At 46.1% G+C, this 17,364-nt stretch overlaps 1 protein-coding gene across 1 annotated transcript; it reads right to left on the bottom strand.

Annotated features, from left to right (window-relative positions):
- Nucleotides 1–253: 253 nt before the first annotated feature.
- HTR1F (5-hydroxytryptamine receptor 1F) lies at nucleotides 254–11,762 on the bottom strand. The gene is made up of 2 exons (XM_074983478.1): nucleotides 11,707–11,762; nucleotides 254–1,383 (listed from the first exon to the last, which is right to left on the bottom strand). Exon 2 carries the CDS (start codon nucleotides 1,343–1,345, stop codon nucleotides 254–256), a length of 1,092 nt encoding a protein of 363 aa, XP_074839579.1. The 5' UTR covers nucleotides 1,346–1,383; nucleotides 11,707–11,762.
- Between the last annotated feature and the right edge of the window lie 5,602 nt (nucleotides 11,763–17,364).

Raw genomic sequence — 17,364 nt, 5'->3', positions numbered from 1 at the left:
GTTGTGTGATGCTTAAAGCTAAGCAGCTGCCTAAGTTTCCATGCAGGAGTGGGGCCATACTGCTTGTGGAACATCTCTTCCAGCACAATGACCACAGAGAATCCATTTCTTTACTGTTTAGGTGCTACCAATACACAGGTTTGTACGTCTTTCCCAAACACAACAAATGTCTCTCTTTAGAAGTCTTAGAAATTACATACTTTTTTTTCCCCCAAAAATCACCTTTCAGGTTCAGCATTAAGTACAAATACTGTCATTGTCTACACCGTACAAGCTTCTGAAATGCTTTCTTGAAGTCTTCATTAAAGATTGTATAGATTAGTGGGTTAATAAGAGAATTAACGTATCCCAGCCATGTCAGGAAATTGGACATTTCTTCTGAAATGTGACAACTTTTGCAGGTGTTAACAACAACTTCCTTTACAAAAAAGGGGAGCCAGCAGATCACAAATGCGCCCAAAATCAAGCCCAAGGTAGTTGCCGCCTTTCGTTCTCGCGTGCTAGAGATTCTTTGTTTTTTCCAGGTTTTCTCTTGCTTGGACTCAGGGCTTCGTAAGCTGACATGGATTTTATCCAAGTCTGCTGAGGGATCAGATGTTTTATCTGTGGTGTAGTGCACCAAAGCCAATTTGGTGCTTCTCTCACCTGGCTCCAAGAGGACCTGTCCATTTACCTCCTCTCTTACAATGCGGCTTACGCTCCTTCTGTGAAATGTCTTTGCTGCTTTGTAGATTTTATAATAAAGGATGAGAATCAGCGCTAAGGGGATGTAAAAGGCTCCAAATGTGCAGTAAATGGTGAAAGCTATGTGGTCGTGCTTGATGATGCACTCGTCATCCTTGCTGGTGGTCTGATGTCGCCAAAACAAAGGAGGCATAGAGATAAAAATGGATATAATCCACACCACGGCAATCATGATGCCTGCATGTTTAGGTGTTCTTTTCCTGGCATACTCCACTGCATCAGTGATTGCTCGGTACCGATCCAAAGCGATGGCAGAGAGATGAAGGATGGAACAGGTACAGCACATAATGTCAACACTCAGCCAAACATCACACATGACTTGCCCCATGATCCAGGTCTCTTTCACAATATAGACAATGCTGAAGGGCATCACTAGGATGGCAACTAGAAAATCAGTCACAGCAAGAGAGCAGATTAAATAATTGGCAGGGTGATGGAGCTTCTTTGTCACAATTATTGCAGCCATCACAAGAGAATTGATGGCTGTTGTCATTAGTGCCAGCACAGAAAGAGTAAATGAAACAAGAATCTTTGATGTCCCCACTGTTTTAAATAGTTCTTCTGATGTGTCATTTTGGTCAGTTGAGTTTATGAGATCCATGTTTCCCTTTAAAGGTGATGCTTAACCAAGGAAGACACCTGTGGAAAAGGAAACAAAGTGTTCCATGAGTTCAGGAAAGACACCAGGTATCATATGCAAAGGTGCCTAAATCCATTTACAAAAGAGACTTCCAGCTCCAGTGTAGATAGACTCAGCTATAAGGTGTGGTTAATTCATCTGTGGTGAAAGAAGCAGCTAAATGTGCCAAGTGCAACCCCCTCTAAGACAGAGATCCTTGCTTAGGTGGCTACTCCTGCTGCTGCAGATATGCTTCTGTTTTGAGTGTTCTGGCTTGATCAGAATTAGAGGGAATGTCTTTACAAGCTGGAAATGACACTTTCCAGCTCAAGTGCAGCTATGTCCAGTGTCCTATGGAACGCCCTACAGGTTTTCTGAGGTGAGGCGTGAGCCATATCCTCACAAAAGTACACTGGGGTTAGTTTACATACGACTAGAAGCTGTGCAGCAGGAAATTTAGCAGAGAATACACTTTGCAGTTAAATACAAAGAAAATGCTTTAAAATCTGCTTTAGGCTGGGTAATGTTTTCAAAAGCACTTACATTAGGAACAGAAATTTGGCATATGTGCCTATAGTTCATACTTTTAAAAAGTGATTCATCACTCCCTTTAAAATATATAATCTCATCTATTCTCAATGAACAGAAATATTTTTCCTTCCTCATACCAGTATTGCTTTTCAACTTTCTGAAGCAATATTATGGGGTTAGTAACCTTTTAGGGACTTTATTTCATCACTAAATGTAATTACTTTAGTGGAACAAAATTCATTTAGTTGCCTTTAAGAATGGTTTACTTGGTATATTCCTTAGTCAGAGGATTTGTGAGAGAACCTGGCTTGATGTCTAAATGCTGGACTCACCTTTGAAAGCCTTACTTGACTGCATTGGATAGTTATCTTGTACCTTTCAGACTGCCTGATATTACTACTAAATTACTTCCAAACTGGTTTTTGCACACTGTAACTAAACTTGATTAATAAGTCTGACATTCTTTATGTAGGACACACTGAGAGAAAGGGGTCGTTAAGAGAAGTGGTGTAGGGAGATTCATAGAATGGGTTTCTTTAGATGACAGGCTGTGAATTCTTCCTGCTAGATTTGCATTGAGAACACACTGCAGGAGCTTTACAGGAACACAGTGACAGTATGATGCAGAGGTCAACAACTCTTCCAAGGCGGAGTGCTGAAATGTGACCTTTTGACCTTCAAGTATGGGCCATTGTTGGTTATACTTTTTAGAGTCAATAATAATCATACTTACCACAGCTTCATTAACAAATAAAGATTTAAGTGGTGGTTGGCAGCATTAGCTGGTCTTTTGTTAATCCACAGGCAGCGTCGCTTTGAGCAAGCTCCTGGCTGCATGAGGGAGGAAGGGCAGGGTTGAGCTCCCGGTCTGCATGCTGATGAAAATTGGCTTGTGTGCCACTCTTGGCATCCGTGCCAGGGTTGCTGGCCCAGGTATAATCTCTCTTTACCAAAACAGCACTGCATACGCTTCTCCACTGCTCCCATCTCACCCAGGCCTCTGTGGATACTTTAATCCCTGCCAGTTTCCTGTGACACTACAGCAGCCCTCCTATTATACTCATATACCTTCTTGGGAGTCTAAGGGAGCATATTCTCAGCTAAGCCTTTTCCTGTCTCCCTTCTGGAAATGTACACATTGTTTCTGCTGGATGGTTTATAAGATCCACTTTATGGTGTGGCTGAACTGCACTTCCATCAGAGTTCTAGGAATACTAGCCTGGATGATGTTGTTAAGCAACTTGGGTGTGCCAACTAATCTATAACATCTGAGACTGTGTCCTGGCAGTAAGGACTAGAATTGCCTTCTACAGCTGGACATCCGCAGCTGGATTAGAGATTTACCATCTTCAGATGCCAAACTCTTCAGACAAGGCTTGTTGGATTTCCTGGTGTATTAGGCTGATAAACCTGTTAAATCATTGGAATTTATGCAAGCCCAGCTGGGCACTGGAGAGCTAGCACACTACAAACAGATGCTCAAAATGTAGCAAGGCCTGGGACCACTCCAGACTGCTGTTACTTGCCTGTTTGATCACTTCCAGAATGGGTTAGCTCTGGTTATCAATATGCCGAGTTCTACTCAAATTCTAGCTCCACCCTAGGCTTCTTTGGGACAGTCACAATCTCACAGGGAAAGAGGGGGTGGCATGGGTGGGAAACAAGTATTCCATTGTTGGGAAACGTTTTTTAAAAACTTGTTTTTATTCCACTTGATCTCAAAACAGAAAGACCTTTAATTTGCGTGTGCGGGGGAAATATGAATCCCACAGCAGGACATCTGTCCAAGAATAGCCAGTAGTCTGGGGATTACTCAAAGTCCCTGCTCCCAATCAGGCAGTGCAGGCACTTTGGATCTGATCTTTCTCACATCCCAGAGGAGTGCCCTAACCACAGGGTGCTATTGGTGAATTTGGATTGGGCGTCTACTCTCACGGTGACCATCGTGGAACCTAACAAACCTTCCTGGTGGAAGTGTCATTGAAACAGATGTGTTGAGAAATCATCATGTTCCAGGAAGGAGGAATTCCTGGTCTGCTTTAATGATAGTATTTCCATTCTTTCTCCCCATTTCCTATGCATATAGTCCCCGCCCCAACATATGTAATGAAGCTCTAATCTCATTGGGTGCTTTAGTAATAATGGCGCACATAAGGCAAAACTCAGGTTTTATTACACGTGTGATCCCACTGAAGTGAGTGATCAACGTCAGCCTCTAGGTCTCTACATGAAAATTTATCACGGTGCAGAGGATGCACTGCATGACACAGATCATTTCACATTATGAAAAGAATGTGATGGGGACCTCCTCTTCTGTGGACGAGTCAAAACAAACCATCTGCACTGAAGAGGATTCACATGGTAAAAGTAATTACAGGGAGGGCAAAGCAACACATTCTATGTACTCCTAAAATACTCTTCAAAATCCAAGCTTCTTGTAGGCTTGCTAAACGTGGCCTTGAACACCCTGCTTTATAGTTGTTAGCCACTGGTATTACTAACTGTGGGGGGGGGGGGGGATTTTTCACAGGTAACTGTGTTCCATTTTTAAAGGGCAATGGCCAAAGACAGTAGCAGATATCTGAATGACTTCCAGTATCTGCTACAGGATATTGTATTATGTTCCTGCTCTTACAAAGCTAACCAAGACTCTTGAGCTAATTCTGAGTATTTTGCCAGATACTTTCAATTGCATTAAGATTGATTGATTGTATTTTATAAACTGCTATTTAAACATGAATTTGCTAATTCAATTGATACCAAGTTTCTGGCAATAACAACAGAGCCTCTCTCAACAGGGTGGGAAGGCAAAAAGCCGCCAAACAATACCATTCACCTTTGCATTGGCTATTACCGTGCATTCTGATGCTGCTGCCCTGAGGAAACATCCAATTCTAGGAATAGGCCATTATTTTTTTTTTATTTTGCTCTGCAATGGCTTGTGGTGTAATAGGACAGGAGATATTGCATTTATCTATATGAGGTGAACGTGCATTTTACCATACTGGTGATGCTTAGGACAGAGTGGATTGATTTAAATCAAGGAGATTTAAAATCATAGATTTAAATGAAGTTACCAAAAAAGCTAAGGCTGACTATGCTTAGAGTGCACTTAATTTTGGAAATAACAAACAGACTTATGGCACTTTAGAAACAAAAAGTGTAGGGTTCCCTTGTGAAAGCTGAGTTACACTGAAGTAAAATAGACAATAGACTTGTGGCATCACCTTTATGGTCTGTGGCCATGATGGCCCAAAATAAGGGGTATGTACTGTGTAATACAAGGAAATGACGTGCAGTGTCAACTAGCAACTCCTAGCTTTCTCTTACCGCATAAGGATTAGCTAAGCAAAACATTTTTTTCCCCCTAGTAACAGCCAACATAGCAAACAGCTTGGGAATTTACTTCTACTAAAAGGCATAAAGAGCGTGAAGGAAGATGAATGGCAAGAGGAACTATTTAAGTTACTAACCAGCTGATCCACTGAGCCATATCCACGTCATTGTCCTCCAATAAGCAGCATTGCTTATGATGTTTCATACTTGCAGCTAGCCCCTGCATCATCATCTTGTACTGCTTACACTTGACACATTTTCCTTTTTTACCCAGGGAATAAATTTCTTTAAAATATTCCTAGTTATGGGGTCTCTTACAGCCAGAAGCCATGACTGCTTCTCTGAGGCAAAAGTATAGGAGGAACATAGGAAGCTGTGTGTGTACTGAATAACCTTTTTTTCCCCACCCCCACTCAGTCCACTCCACTGATCCTTTCTGTGCTGCTGCTATCCTTTCCGATATATTGTCTCTTTGTCTTTAAGACAGTGTCTTACCTAACTTCTCTGCTGTGCTTGGCCAAGGTCCATCACCACATAAGCCCAGAACAAAACCAGTTCTGTCTAGCTTGTGCCTTTCTTTCCATTTGTTACCTTTTAGTCTGTTGAGAAACAGAAATTGGAAGTCCAGAACTTCCAAGAAACAAGAGCTAGTAGTTAGGCTGGACAGACTAGGCTATTAATTCATTTTTGTGAGACTATAAGCATACATGTAGCATGTTTGTGATGAGATTTAATACTAACTTATTTTTAAATGATAAATTTGGTGTATATAACTGACTTTAAAAAATACAAAACCTTGTTTTTATTCACCCTGGTTTAGGTTGCATATTTAAAAATGCCTATAGACTGTGAACTGAAAAAAAAATGTATAAAATAGTATGTTAACAGATGTAACATACTAAACCCAACAATGGGGAAGCACAAAACTAATGAGCATAAGGCACGATTTCTCAGTCTTGCAAAGGGGCTTTCCCCCTCCCCCATCCAAAAATCTTTTTGATGCAGAAAACAGTCTCAGCGGGTAGCTATGGTAGGCACCCTGTACCTTCAGAAACAAAGAAGCAAGTAGGTCCTGTAGCACCTTAAAGACTAAAGACATTTCCCCCTTCTCCCTCCCCACCCCTCCCTGCTATATGCATACCTTGGATTCTTATTTTTGGTCCAAATCTGATTAAGTGGCTCTTACCCACAAAAGCTCATTATCTAATAAATAAAAGTTAATTTTTAAGGTGCTACAGGAAAGCTTATTTTAACAGAAACAGTTGCACTTTCCCAGCCAGATGTTCTCTCCTTTTGAAAAAGAGTATGAGCTATAAGAATGGCTGCTGGCAGCATATGAATCCAGGATCCTTTGAGAAGGTTGATATCCTACCCCAGGTCCTAGTTAAATTCCAAACTGGCTATTTATCCAGAGTTGTGGAATTATTTTACTTGCTTGCATAGCCATAAAAATGTATAAGCCCTGTTACTTGGCCCAAAGGCTGCACATTTATTCAGTCATTTCTTGGCAAATAAAGGGCACCAGCTTGCAGACTTTACTATTATGAATCAGGGTGGTTGGACTAATACAGGTTTCAGGTTGTTTTTTTTCTAGAATAGACATGGTGTGCCTCAAGGTGAACCAAACCATATCTGCAGTCCTAGCATAAAGTTGATGGACCTGGGTCATCTGCAGGTGAGATTGAACATGGGGGGCTGAAACCATGAGCTTAAAAAGCCAGCTACCTCTTAGCTAAGCCTGTAGAGCAGACTTCTCAGTGATGTTAGTGCCTTGGGGATACATTAACTAAGGTGACTTCTGACTGAGTGCCTTTAACCCTGTTCCCTGAGTCTGTGAAATGACTGTTTTGAATCATGGCATATCATTGTAGCGAGACAAAATCTTCCCCACTACAGACCAGCTTTTGCCTCCCCTCTAAGGTGCCTCAGAGCACACAGGGCACGGAACAGCAGTTAAACAGCACAGTCTTTGATGCCTTCCTAAAGGGGCCCAGATGTGCTGGCTCATTGTGACCCTGAGGAACTGAAAACACAGATAGGCCATGTCTACACTAGCCCCAAACTTCAAAATGGCCATGCAAATGGCCATTTCAAAGTTTACTAATGAAGCGCTGAAATACATATTCAGCGCTTCATTAGCATGCGGGCGGCTGCGGCACTTCGAAATTGACGCGCCTCGCCGCTGCGCGTCTTGTCCCGACGAGGCTCCTTTTCGAAAGGACCCCGCCTACTTTGAAGTCCCCTTATTCCCATCTGCTCACAGGAATAAGGGGACTTCTAAGTAGGTGGGGTCCTTTCGAAAAGGAGCCCCATCAGGACGAGCTGCGTGGTGGCGAGGCACGTCAATTTTGAAGTGCCGCGGCTGCCCGCATGCTAATGAAGCACTGAATATGTATTTCAGCGCTTCATTAGTAAACTTCGAAATGGCCATTTGCATGGCAATTTTGAAGTTTGGGGTTAGTGTAGACACAGCCATAGAGGGCTAGCAGGCTAACCATTAACGAAGGGCCTCAGAGAACTGCCCTTGGCTGGCATTAATGGAGTGATGCACCCACACAGTTATCCCAGAAGAGAAATCTCCGCCCTTGTAAAAGAATGTCCTGTACTCCCAAATTCTTTATCTCCTGTCTTACAAGTGCAAAGTAAGTAAGAAGTGTCCTTGTAAAAACTGGCATCACAAAAGACAGACCAGTACGATCTGACACCATAGATAAGAAAAAGAATACGTGACCCAAGGGGTATAAAGATGAGCCCAGCAGCACTCTGACTCTGAGTGCATTCCCACCATCTACCTGCTGGTCGGGTCAGGTGATTGCCTCCCGAGGTCCGCAACTGGGGACGCCCAACCTCGTATTCGTCTTTCCGCGGAATTGAGTGACCGATCCTGGCTTGGCTATGCTGGTTATCGAGAGACGCAAGGAGGGTAAGATGTACCCACATTAAGGTCTCCTTTTGGTGTACACAGTTAAAGAATTAGAGCTCTATAGGTAGATGTCGTTGTATTAAGATGTCGTTGTATTGAATTGTAACGTAACCTGTTAACACCTGTACTCTGCTAGCATATAAGAAGTAGACAATAGCCTTTTGTAATCGCACGCTTATAACTGTAACTTAATAAACTTGTAACTAGTTAAGATCTAAGCCTGACTGCTGTTACTCTTTGTCACTGCAACACAGCCGGCACAATCAAAAGAACTTTAACTGTTTGGTTACCACAGCCCGGCCATTGGCTAACAATCATCCATCAGGTTGCCTGCACCAACAGGAAAACCACAGAGCATCTTACTCTGCAAACTGTCTATTTATGTATATCAGACATACAAATCACAGATGCATGAAGAAGCTTAAGCTAAATGTTTTACTCTCAGTGGATACTGACTATTTTTACTAGTGCCTTGCATGTATATCAACAGATTAATTTTGATTATCTATGAATATTCTATGTGAACTGGTATTTTCCTGTTTTCCAACAGTGACCATCCTTGCTGTTTTTTATGTTTATAACCTAGATGATTGTTCTTAGAGCACTAACCTTTGTTTAGACTTTAACAGCCCAGAAGAGATTTTGAGCTGCCCTTAAAAGTTGGGCAGAAATTCTCTGGATGTAGATTAATCCCCAAAGCGACATCTACACTACAGAGATCTTTTGAAAGAAGCCCGCCTGGAAGATCTCTTCTGAAAGAACTTCTTTTGAAAGAGTGCATCCACACACAAAAAAGCAGAGGAAGACAGTGATCTGCTCTTTCCAAAGAGCATCCACACAGCCCCCCTGTCTTTCGAAAGAAGGGGCCAGAGACTGAAAAATCAGGCTCCATGAGGACTCCTCTTTTGGGGAAGAAAGGGCCTGTGGAACATCTACGCTCATTTTCTTTTGCAAGAAGCTTTCGAAAGGGGGCACTGTCCCTGAAATGGGAGGGGAAGAACAATTTCAAAAGGAGCACTACATTCTTTCAGTTTACTTCCACGAGAATGCTTTTTGTGTGTAGATGCTCCATGGGATCTTTCGAAAGAGGCCCCTTCTTTCGAAAAAATCTTTTGAAAGAACTTGCTAGTGTAGACACAGCCCCAGTGTTCAAGGCACTGGCATATAGGGCCAGAAATCTGCACCACCAGCTTCCCCCCATCCAGTGTAGAGGGAAAGCTAGGATGAGCTAGGGTTGAAACGCATTGTACTTCAGTTATCCTGGAGTTGTGGAACAGCTGGTACAAGTTACAGAAATCAAGCTGACCATTACAGCAGGGAGATGGAAAGTAGGCTCAGAGCCCTGGCTTCTAAAATAATGGCACAGGCTATGCTGTAAGTCAGGAGTGGGCAGTAAGCAGCTCATTGGTTGGGTGCAGTTCACCAGGGTTGTCCTGGCAGTCTGCCAGATGCTTTATTTAACTGTGTCTGCAGGTACAGCTGCTCACAGCTCCTGCTGGATGTGGCTCACCATTCCTGCCCTTTGAGAGCTGCAGGAACAGCAATCTGTTCCCATTGGGAACCATGAAAGGCCGTACTTGTGGACATGCAGATAAATAAGTTGTCTGGCGACCTGCTGCAGCTAACCCAGATGAATCACATCCAGCCCATGAGCTGTTTACTGGCCACCTCTGTTGTAAGTTGACCTAAGGTATATCCATTTCAGTTCTGTGACTTACATAACTAAACTTGCATAGCGTAGCTTGACTCACAGCGTTAGAGTAGACCAGCCTTAAGAGAAGTTTTCTTGGAAAACGGAAGATAAATTCATCAGGACACTTAAAAGCCTAAGTTACTTTTGGAACTCAGACCCATTTTGACCACACCCAGGTCCTGAGGTCTGCGAAATGAAAATCCTAGTCATTCAAGTGGCAGTAGCCCAGTGAGGACCACCTACAAAAGAAGGGATGATGGGAACTTATTGGAAGGTGAAGACCCCATTTGGATTAAGCCAACTGGGCAGGGAAGGTAAACTTCCTGACATTCATTCTGATGATCAGTAGTCTCTACCATTTATCACAGACATGGTAAAGGTCTGTGTGTGGGGGCTGGGGGGGAGAGCCAGACCTTTACTGGTGACCCTGGAGCAAGACAAAAACTTTCGTCCAGGATAGATTGATCCTAGAAGCAGTGGAAGCTTGCTTTGAATGTGGCGATAGAGTGTCAAGTGGAGGAGGGAGGTCAGGAATAGCTAGTTCTTGTCTGCTCCACAGGTGGGGCTTGGGGCTTAAGAGCAGAAACAGAGCAGCCCCCACCATATTTGTACTGGGGAAGCACAAACTCACTCATCACCGTGTTCCATACCTGCTAAAGATACAGCTCCCAGTATAAGGTGGGCAAGAATGGTAATGCCCATCCAATTAATGATAAATAAGGAGACCCTATCATTACCATGAGCCTCAGACATCCTGCACTACCACTCCTGGACTAGGAGCTTGAGGTGAGAGGGATGGACAACACGTGGGGCACCTGTGCACTGGGGACCAGGAAGCTACCATCTACAGCATCCTGACCATAGGCAGTCTTCTTTTCAGTGTTAACTACCCTGCACAAAAGCAAGCTTCTGAGTAACACCAGGATGGTTTTTTTTTTTGACTTGGATATTGTCAGAGGAATTTTCAAGGACACCTCTCCTGCTGCCCACAGTTCTGGAGACACATGTCCCACAGGCTTTATGTATTCTGATTAAACAAAAAAAAAAAACCCCAAAGACGGTAACCTCTGAAGCTACTTGTGAAACATGCCATGAGTAGCTTTAAAACAGATACGTGTGGTGTAAGTACTCAGGCTGAATTTGGCTTTAAACAGAAGTTGGCAACCCCTCTGCTATTAGCTTTTCTTCTGCTGGTACTTGGAGGTACATACAAGGCCACAGTGGATGCTGCCTGCATTTTTAGGCAGTAGATTTTTTTAGACTGAGATTTACTGGGTAGCTAGAAGAACTGTGCTACAAAACCAATTTAGGTCTTACAGCTGAGCCCCAGTTAACTGGAATTAATTATCCTTTCAGCTTCTAGAAATGGAGCCATTGTGGCTTTTTGAGGCCCACATGCAAAAAATAACTATAAAACCACACAGACATCAGCTGAATTTATGTCAGCGACAGATAATAAAGAACTCCATTATTAAACCATCCCATCAGAAGACACCTAAGTAAGGGGAGAGCACATTGCATAGTCTCCCAAAGCCAATGCACCAAGTGGTGAAAGTAAAGGTTTGTGTCTCTAGAGAGTGCCTCCCATGCAGGATGTACAAATGAAGGGGCTATTGAGTTGAACCCAGCAGTTGTCTTTTGTCAGGAGCAATGACAGAGCAGTAATATACCATATGTATAACAAGCCTTCAGGTTTATTTTTGTACCTAGTAGGTCTGTAAATCTATCAAACAACTACCTCATCAATGTGCACTGGGGCAGACACACTATAAAAAGTGTTCCTTTTCAGACAGCTTGTTAAATGCACACTCTCCATCAACAGAACAAACAACAAGCCAGTCAGATGGCTCATGAACTCACCTTCATGTTTTACTGAAGCTGCAGGTAGCATGGAGTGCAGTAACGCTGGCTGTCTTTTCTTAGTTTTTGCAGATATGTAACTCTCCAGAATGGTGATATGCCAGCTTGGGTCATTTTCAGGGATAAGTGACTGCTCTGTATTTCATTGCCTGTAACAGAAGAGCATCTTCAGACAAGAATGTGACACTGGTGTACAATAAGCATTCTCAAAGTGTGTTAGTAGGGGTGGACTCTTAGTGGATACAGTGCCTCAGGGACATCACCTTCACATCTGTGACATTCTGACCCTCTTCCCTTCCACCTCTGTGACAACTACAGCAGTTGCTCAAATGGAATAATAATACTGGGGAAGTATTACTGCATTCGCAGCTATTCCTTTTTCTGGGGGAAAAAATTAGTCACACTGTGTTTGCTCCTCATTTCATCTCCCTGTGCCATCTGTTCAGATCCAGCAGAGCAAAACCAAGGGGAGCCAATTTCAGTTAACCAGCCAGCACTCCGTGGATAATCACCAAGTAGTCCATGGTCCAGAGAGCAGGTCACTGTTTGTGAAACTTGGATCTATGTAATTGACCTGATTTACTTTATACTGGGTCGGAGGCTGTCCCTCCTAATTTTCAACTGAATTGGACTAGGGAAGGTTGAAGGGTAGGCATACCAAAAAACATCCTGATGGCTGCAAAGCAGTTTTTCAACCACTGGGCTATAATCCCAAGGGAGGTCAGGAAAAAGCACTGAAAATTTACTACCTGCTAAAACAAAGAAAATTTTACTCCTCGCTCCCCATTTTAGCCTTCATGTTTAGGGGGCCTAACAAACTCAAGGCCTTCAAAAATGCATCACAGACTGTGAAATCAGGTCTTTGGTGTGCTTGTATCCTATACTACAGAGATTTCATGGGGAAACTGATTTCTCAGACTGGGGGTTCTGACCCAAAAAGGAGTTGCAGAAGGTTGTCAAGGTTATTTTAGGTCATGGGATTGCCACCCTTACTTTTGCATTGCCTTCAGAGCTGGGCAGCCAGAGAGCAGTGGCTGTTAGCCCAATGCTCAGCTCCGAAGACCGTGACCTGCCACTGTAACAGACTTAACGGCAGCAATAATATGCCACCCTTACATCTGAGTTGTGGCAGAAAGAGGGGCAGCTGCTGCTCAAGGACCCAGCTCTGCAGGTGGCAGCGAGAAGAGCATTTAAGTGTTCTCTGTCAACCTCTTTAACACATACATCAGGCTTAGCATTGTTGGTAAGAGAAGAGTAAGAAAATGTAAGGGGGTGGTGAACACGAGTTTGAATAATGGGTTACCAACCTGTGAAGGACGCAAACGGGGGGGAGGGGGCGTTAAGGAAAAATCTCTCCTTTTTAGTGAAATATTTTGGTGGAACATCTACTTTGGCTTTTATAAAACAACATGAACATCCCTTGCCTAAGCCTCCAGGACAATGACATTAATTCACAGCTAGTCACTTTGGACATCATGCTGCCAACAATTAACTGAACACATTTGAGTTCTGGCTTCTTTAAACCATATGTTTCTCTAAACTTCCTTACGATGCCCGAAAGAGAAGTTACTCACCGTAGTAACGGTGGTTCTTCGAGATGTGTCCCCGTGGGTGCTCCACCATAGGTGACGGCTTGGCCGGCGCCGCAGATCGGATCTTCCAAGCAGTTTCTGCCGGACCGCGCATGCGCCGGTACGCGCCGCTCCCTGGCACGCTCCTGGCCATGTGCGCGATCCGGTCCCCGCCAGTTCCTCGACCAACCGCCTCGGTTGCCCCTGCAAAACACTAACAGAGATCCGAAGCGGGGAGGATGGGCGGGAAGTGGAGCACCCACGGGGACACATCTCGAAGAACCACCGTTACTACGGTGAGTAACTTCTCTTTCTTCTTCGAGTGTCCCCGTGGGTGCTCCACCATAGGTGACTACCCAGCAGTAACCCAGATAGGTGGTGGGTAATCGGATTATGTGCAGCTGGTCCCCGAGAGGACCGCTGCAGAGAGACGGGTATCCTCTTGGAATACCCTGTGAAGGGCGTAATGTTTGGCGAACGTGTCGTAGGATGACCAGGTCGCCGCTCTGCAAATGTCTTTCAATGCAACGCCCTTGAAAAAGGCTGTTGATGCTGCCACCGCCCTGGTGGAATGAGCCCTGGGAGTGGCCGACAAAGGAGTCTTTCTGAGCTCGTAGCACATTTTTATGCAGGATACAATGTGCTTTGAGATTCTCTGCGATGAGAGACCTTCTCCTTTAGATTTGGGAGCGAGGGAGACCAGGAGTCTATCCGATTTTCGGAAGGACTTGGTCCTGTCTACGTAGAAGGCTAGCGCCCTCCTCACATCCAGGAGGTGTAGGCGCGCCTCTTCGCTGGAGTTATGAGGCTTTGGATAGAACGAGGGTAGAACAATAGGTTCATTGATGTGAAACTCGGAAGAAACTTTGGGAACAAAGGCTGGATGCAGCCGTATGGTTACCGCCTCCTTGGAAAAGACAGTGCAGGGTGGCGTTGCCATGACTGCCGCAAGCTCGCTCACCCGACGGGCTGACGTAATTGCAAGAAGAAAGGTCGTCTTTACTGTAAGGAGGCGAAGGGGAACCGTGGCCAAGGGCTCGAACGGTGGTCCCATGAGTGTGGTAAGCACCAGGTCCAAGCTCCACGAAGGTGGAATCGGTTTCCGAGGGGGGTATAGGTTTACCAACCCTTTGAGGAACCTGGTAACCATAGGGTGGGCGAACACCGTGTGCCCTCCCTCCTCATGTCTGAACGCCGAGATGGCGGCCAGGTGGACCTTTAACGAGGATAGCGAGAGTCCTGCTCTCTTGAGGTCCAGTAAATACTCTAGAATTGTAGGTATAGGCACCGAAAGGGGGGCCAGCTGCTTGGTAGAACACCAAGCCATGAAGCGAGTCCATTTTTGTTTGTAGGTTTTCCTAGTGGAAGTCCTCCTGCTACTTTCTAGGACTTGCTGTACTTCCACTGTGCATGTGCTCTCTAGGGAGCTGAGCCATGGATTAGCCACGCTTGCAGTCGCAGGCTTTGGGGGTGCGGATGCACTATGGACCCCTGGGCTTGCGTGAGCAGGTCCGGCGCCACCGGAAGAGGCATCGGTGGGCGGTCCGACAGGCGCAGGAGTAGGGGGAACCATGGTTGGCGATCCCATGTTGGGACTATCAGGATCATCCGAGCCTTGTCTCTCCTGGCTTTTTGCAGAACCTTGTGGATCAGCACTGCGGGGGGAAACGCGTAAAGCAGGGGGCCTCCCCACGGGATCGCGAACGCGTCCCCCAGGGACCCCCGGCCCAGCCCTGCTCTGGAGGAGAATCGTGGGCACTGTTTGTTGTGCTGAGTGGCAAACAGATCTATTTGGGGAAACCCCCATGCGTGGAAAATAGGCCGTAGTAGATCGGGACGGATCTGCCACTCGTGGGTGAGCGCAAAACGTCTGCTCAACTGGTCTGCCTTCACGTTGTGCGTGCCCGGCAAGTAGGAGGCTCTCAGGATTATATCGTGGGCGATGCACCAGTTCCATAGGCGGATTGCTTCCGCGCATAAGGTACGGGATCGAGCTCCTCCTTGCCTGTTTATGTAAAACATGGTGGAGGTATTGTCTGTACTGATCCCGACGACTTTGCCTTGTATACGGTCTCGAAAGTGTTTGCAGGCGTTGAACACTGCTCTGAGCTCTAAAACATTGATATGCAGAGACTGTTCCGTGGGTGACCACAGTCCTTGAGCCACCTCTTCGCCCATGTGCGCTCCCCACCCTATGAGGGAGGCATCCGTAGTGAGGAAAACCGATATTTGCGGCTGATGGAAGGGTACCCCTGTTAGCAAGTTCCCGGGGTTTACCCACCATTGCAGGGATTCGCGCACCCCAGGTGGGGGCGACACCACCCTGTGAACGGTGTGTACTGCCGGCTTGTATACCCTTGCCAGCCAATGTTGCATGCCGCGCATGTGCAACCTGGCGTTCTGTACCACAAACGTAGCCGCTGCCATGTGGCCCAGCAGCTGCAAGCACGTCAAGACCGGCACCGTAGGGCTGAAGGTGATGACCTGCACGAGGGAACCGATGGCTCGAAAGCGAGCCTCTGGAAGGTATACTCTCGCCGAGACTGAGTTTATGCGAGCCCCTATGAACTCTATGTCCTGTGAGGGGTCTATCTTTGATTTTGCCATATTGATAACCAGGCCAAGTGCGGAGAACGTGTTTGCTGTGACGCGTATCATGCGGAGAACCTCCCTTTTCGAGGTCCCTTTGAGCAGGCAGTCGTCCAGATACGGGAAAATAAACACCCCCTGTCTGTGCAGGTAGGCTGACACCACTGCCAAGGTCTTGGTGAAGACTCTGGGGGCCGAGGAAAGGCCAAACGGCAGGACCTTGTATTGGAAGTGTTCGTTGCCCACCATGAACCGGAGAAAACGTCGGTGAGCCGGATGAATGGTTATGTGGAAGTACGCGTCTTGTAGATCGAGGGCTGCGAACCAGTCTCCATCGTCCAGTGCTGTAAGGATGGAGGCAATAGTGATCATCCGAAAACGTTGCTTGCGCAGATACCTGTTGAGGCCACGAAGGTCTAAGATGGGCCTCCAGCCTCCTGTTTTTTTCTCCGTCAGGAAATACCGAGAGTAGAACCCTTTCCCTTGCAGTTGCTCCGGCACCTTTTCCACCGCCCCTATGAACTCTAGGTGGGCCACCTCCTGTCTGAGCCTGGCTACATGGGAGGCCTCCTGGGGGTGGGGCTTGGGCGGGGGTCGCGGCGGTGGGAGCGACTGGAAGGGGATGGCGTACCCCGTGGCTATGATCTCCAGCACCCATTTGTCTGTGGTGATCCTTTGCCACTGGTCGTAGAATGGTCGGAGGCGATGGTGAAAAAGTCGTTTCGGATGATCTTGTGCAATGGTGGTGATGGCGCAGCCCTGGATTTGTATGTCAAACTTGTGGCCTTTGGCCCCGCCCCGAGGACGTACGGCCCTGTTGTGAGCGTCGCCTGGGGGTTCTGTACTGCTGGTGCTGCTGATGCCGCCCTTGCTCGTAACCCCTGTGATACTGGGGGCGCTGTTGCTGGTATTGGTACCGCCTTTGCTGTGGGTAGTACCTTTTCTTTGAGTATGGAGGGGTGTAAATCCCCAGGGTCCTGAGTGTGGCTCTTGAGTCTTTACTGGAATGAAGGACCGAGTCAGTTGATTCAGCAAACAGCTTCTGCAAGTCGAAGGGAAGGTCGATTATCTTCGCCTGCAGATCTCTCGGTATGCCCGAGGTCTGGAGCCAGGACTCCCGTCGCATCACCACTGCAGTTGCTGTGGAACGTGCTGCCGTGTCCGCAACGTCCAAAGCAATCTGAACTTCCATCCTCGCAGCCGCGTAGCCCTCTTGCACTATGGCCTTGAGGACCGGCTTTTTGTCCTCTGGAAGCGAGTCCATGAGGGAAGTTAATCTGGCATAGTTGTCGAAATTATGGTTCGCCAAGTGCGCTGCATAATTTGCCATTCGCAAGGTTAAAGTGGAGGAGGAGTAGACCTTTCTGCCGAACAGCTCTAGCTTCTTGGCATCTCTGTCCATTCCCCCTGTTTTAAATTGAGATGTTTTTAATCTTTGCTGCGAGGACTCCACCACCAAGGAGTTTGGCTGGGGGTGGCTAAACAAGAACTCCATGCC

Source organism: Carettochelys insculpta, chromosome 1 (assembly GCF_033958435.1).
Source record: "Carettochelys insculpta isolate YL-2023 chromosome 1, ASM3395843v1, whole genome shotgun sequence".
Lineage (NCBI taxonomy): Eukaryota > Metazoa > Chordata > Testudines > Carettochelyidae > Carettochelys > Carettochelys insculpta.
The sequence above is the reverse complement of the archived record's forward strand: the minus strand, read 5'-3'. Positions and strand labels throughout refer to the sequence as shown.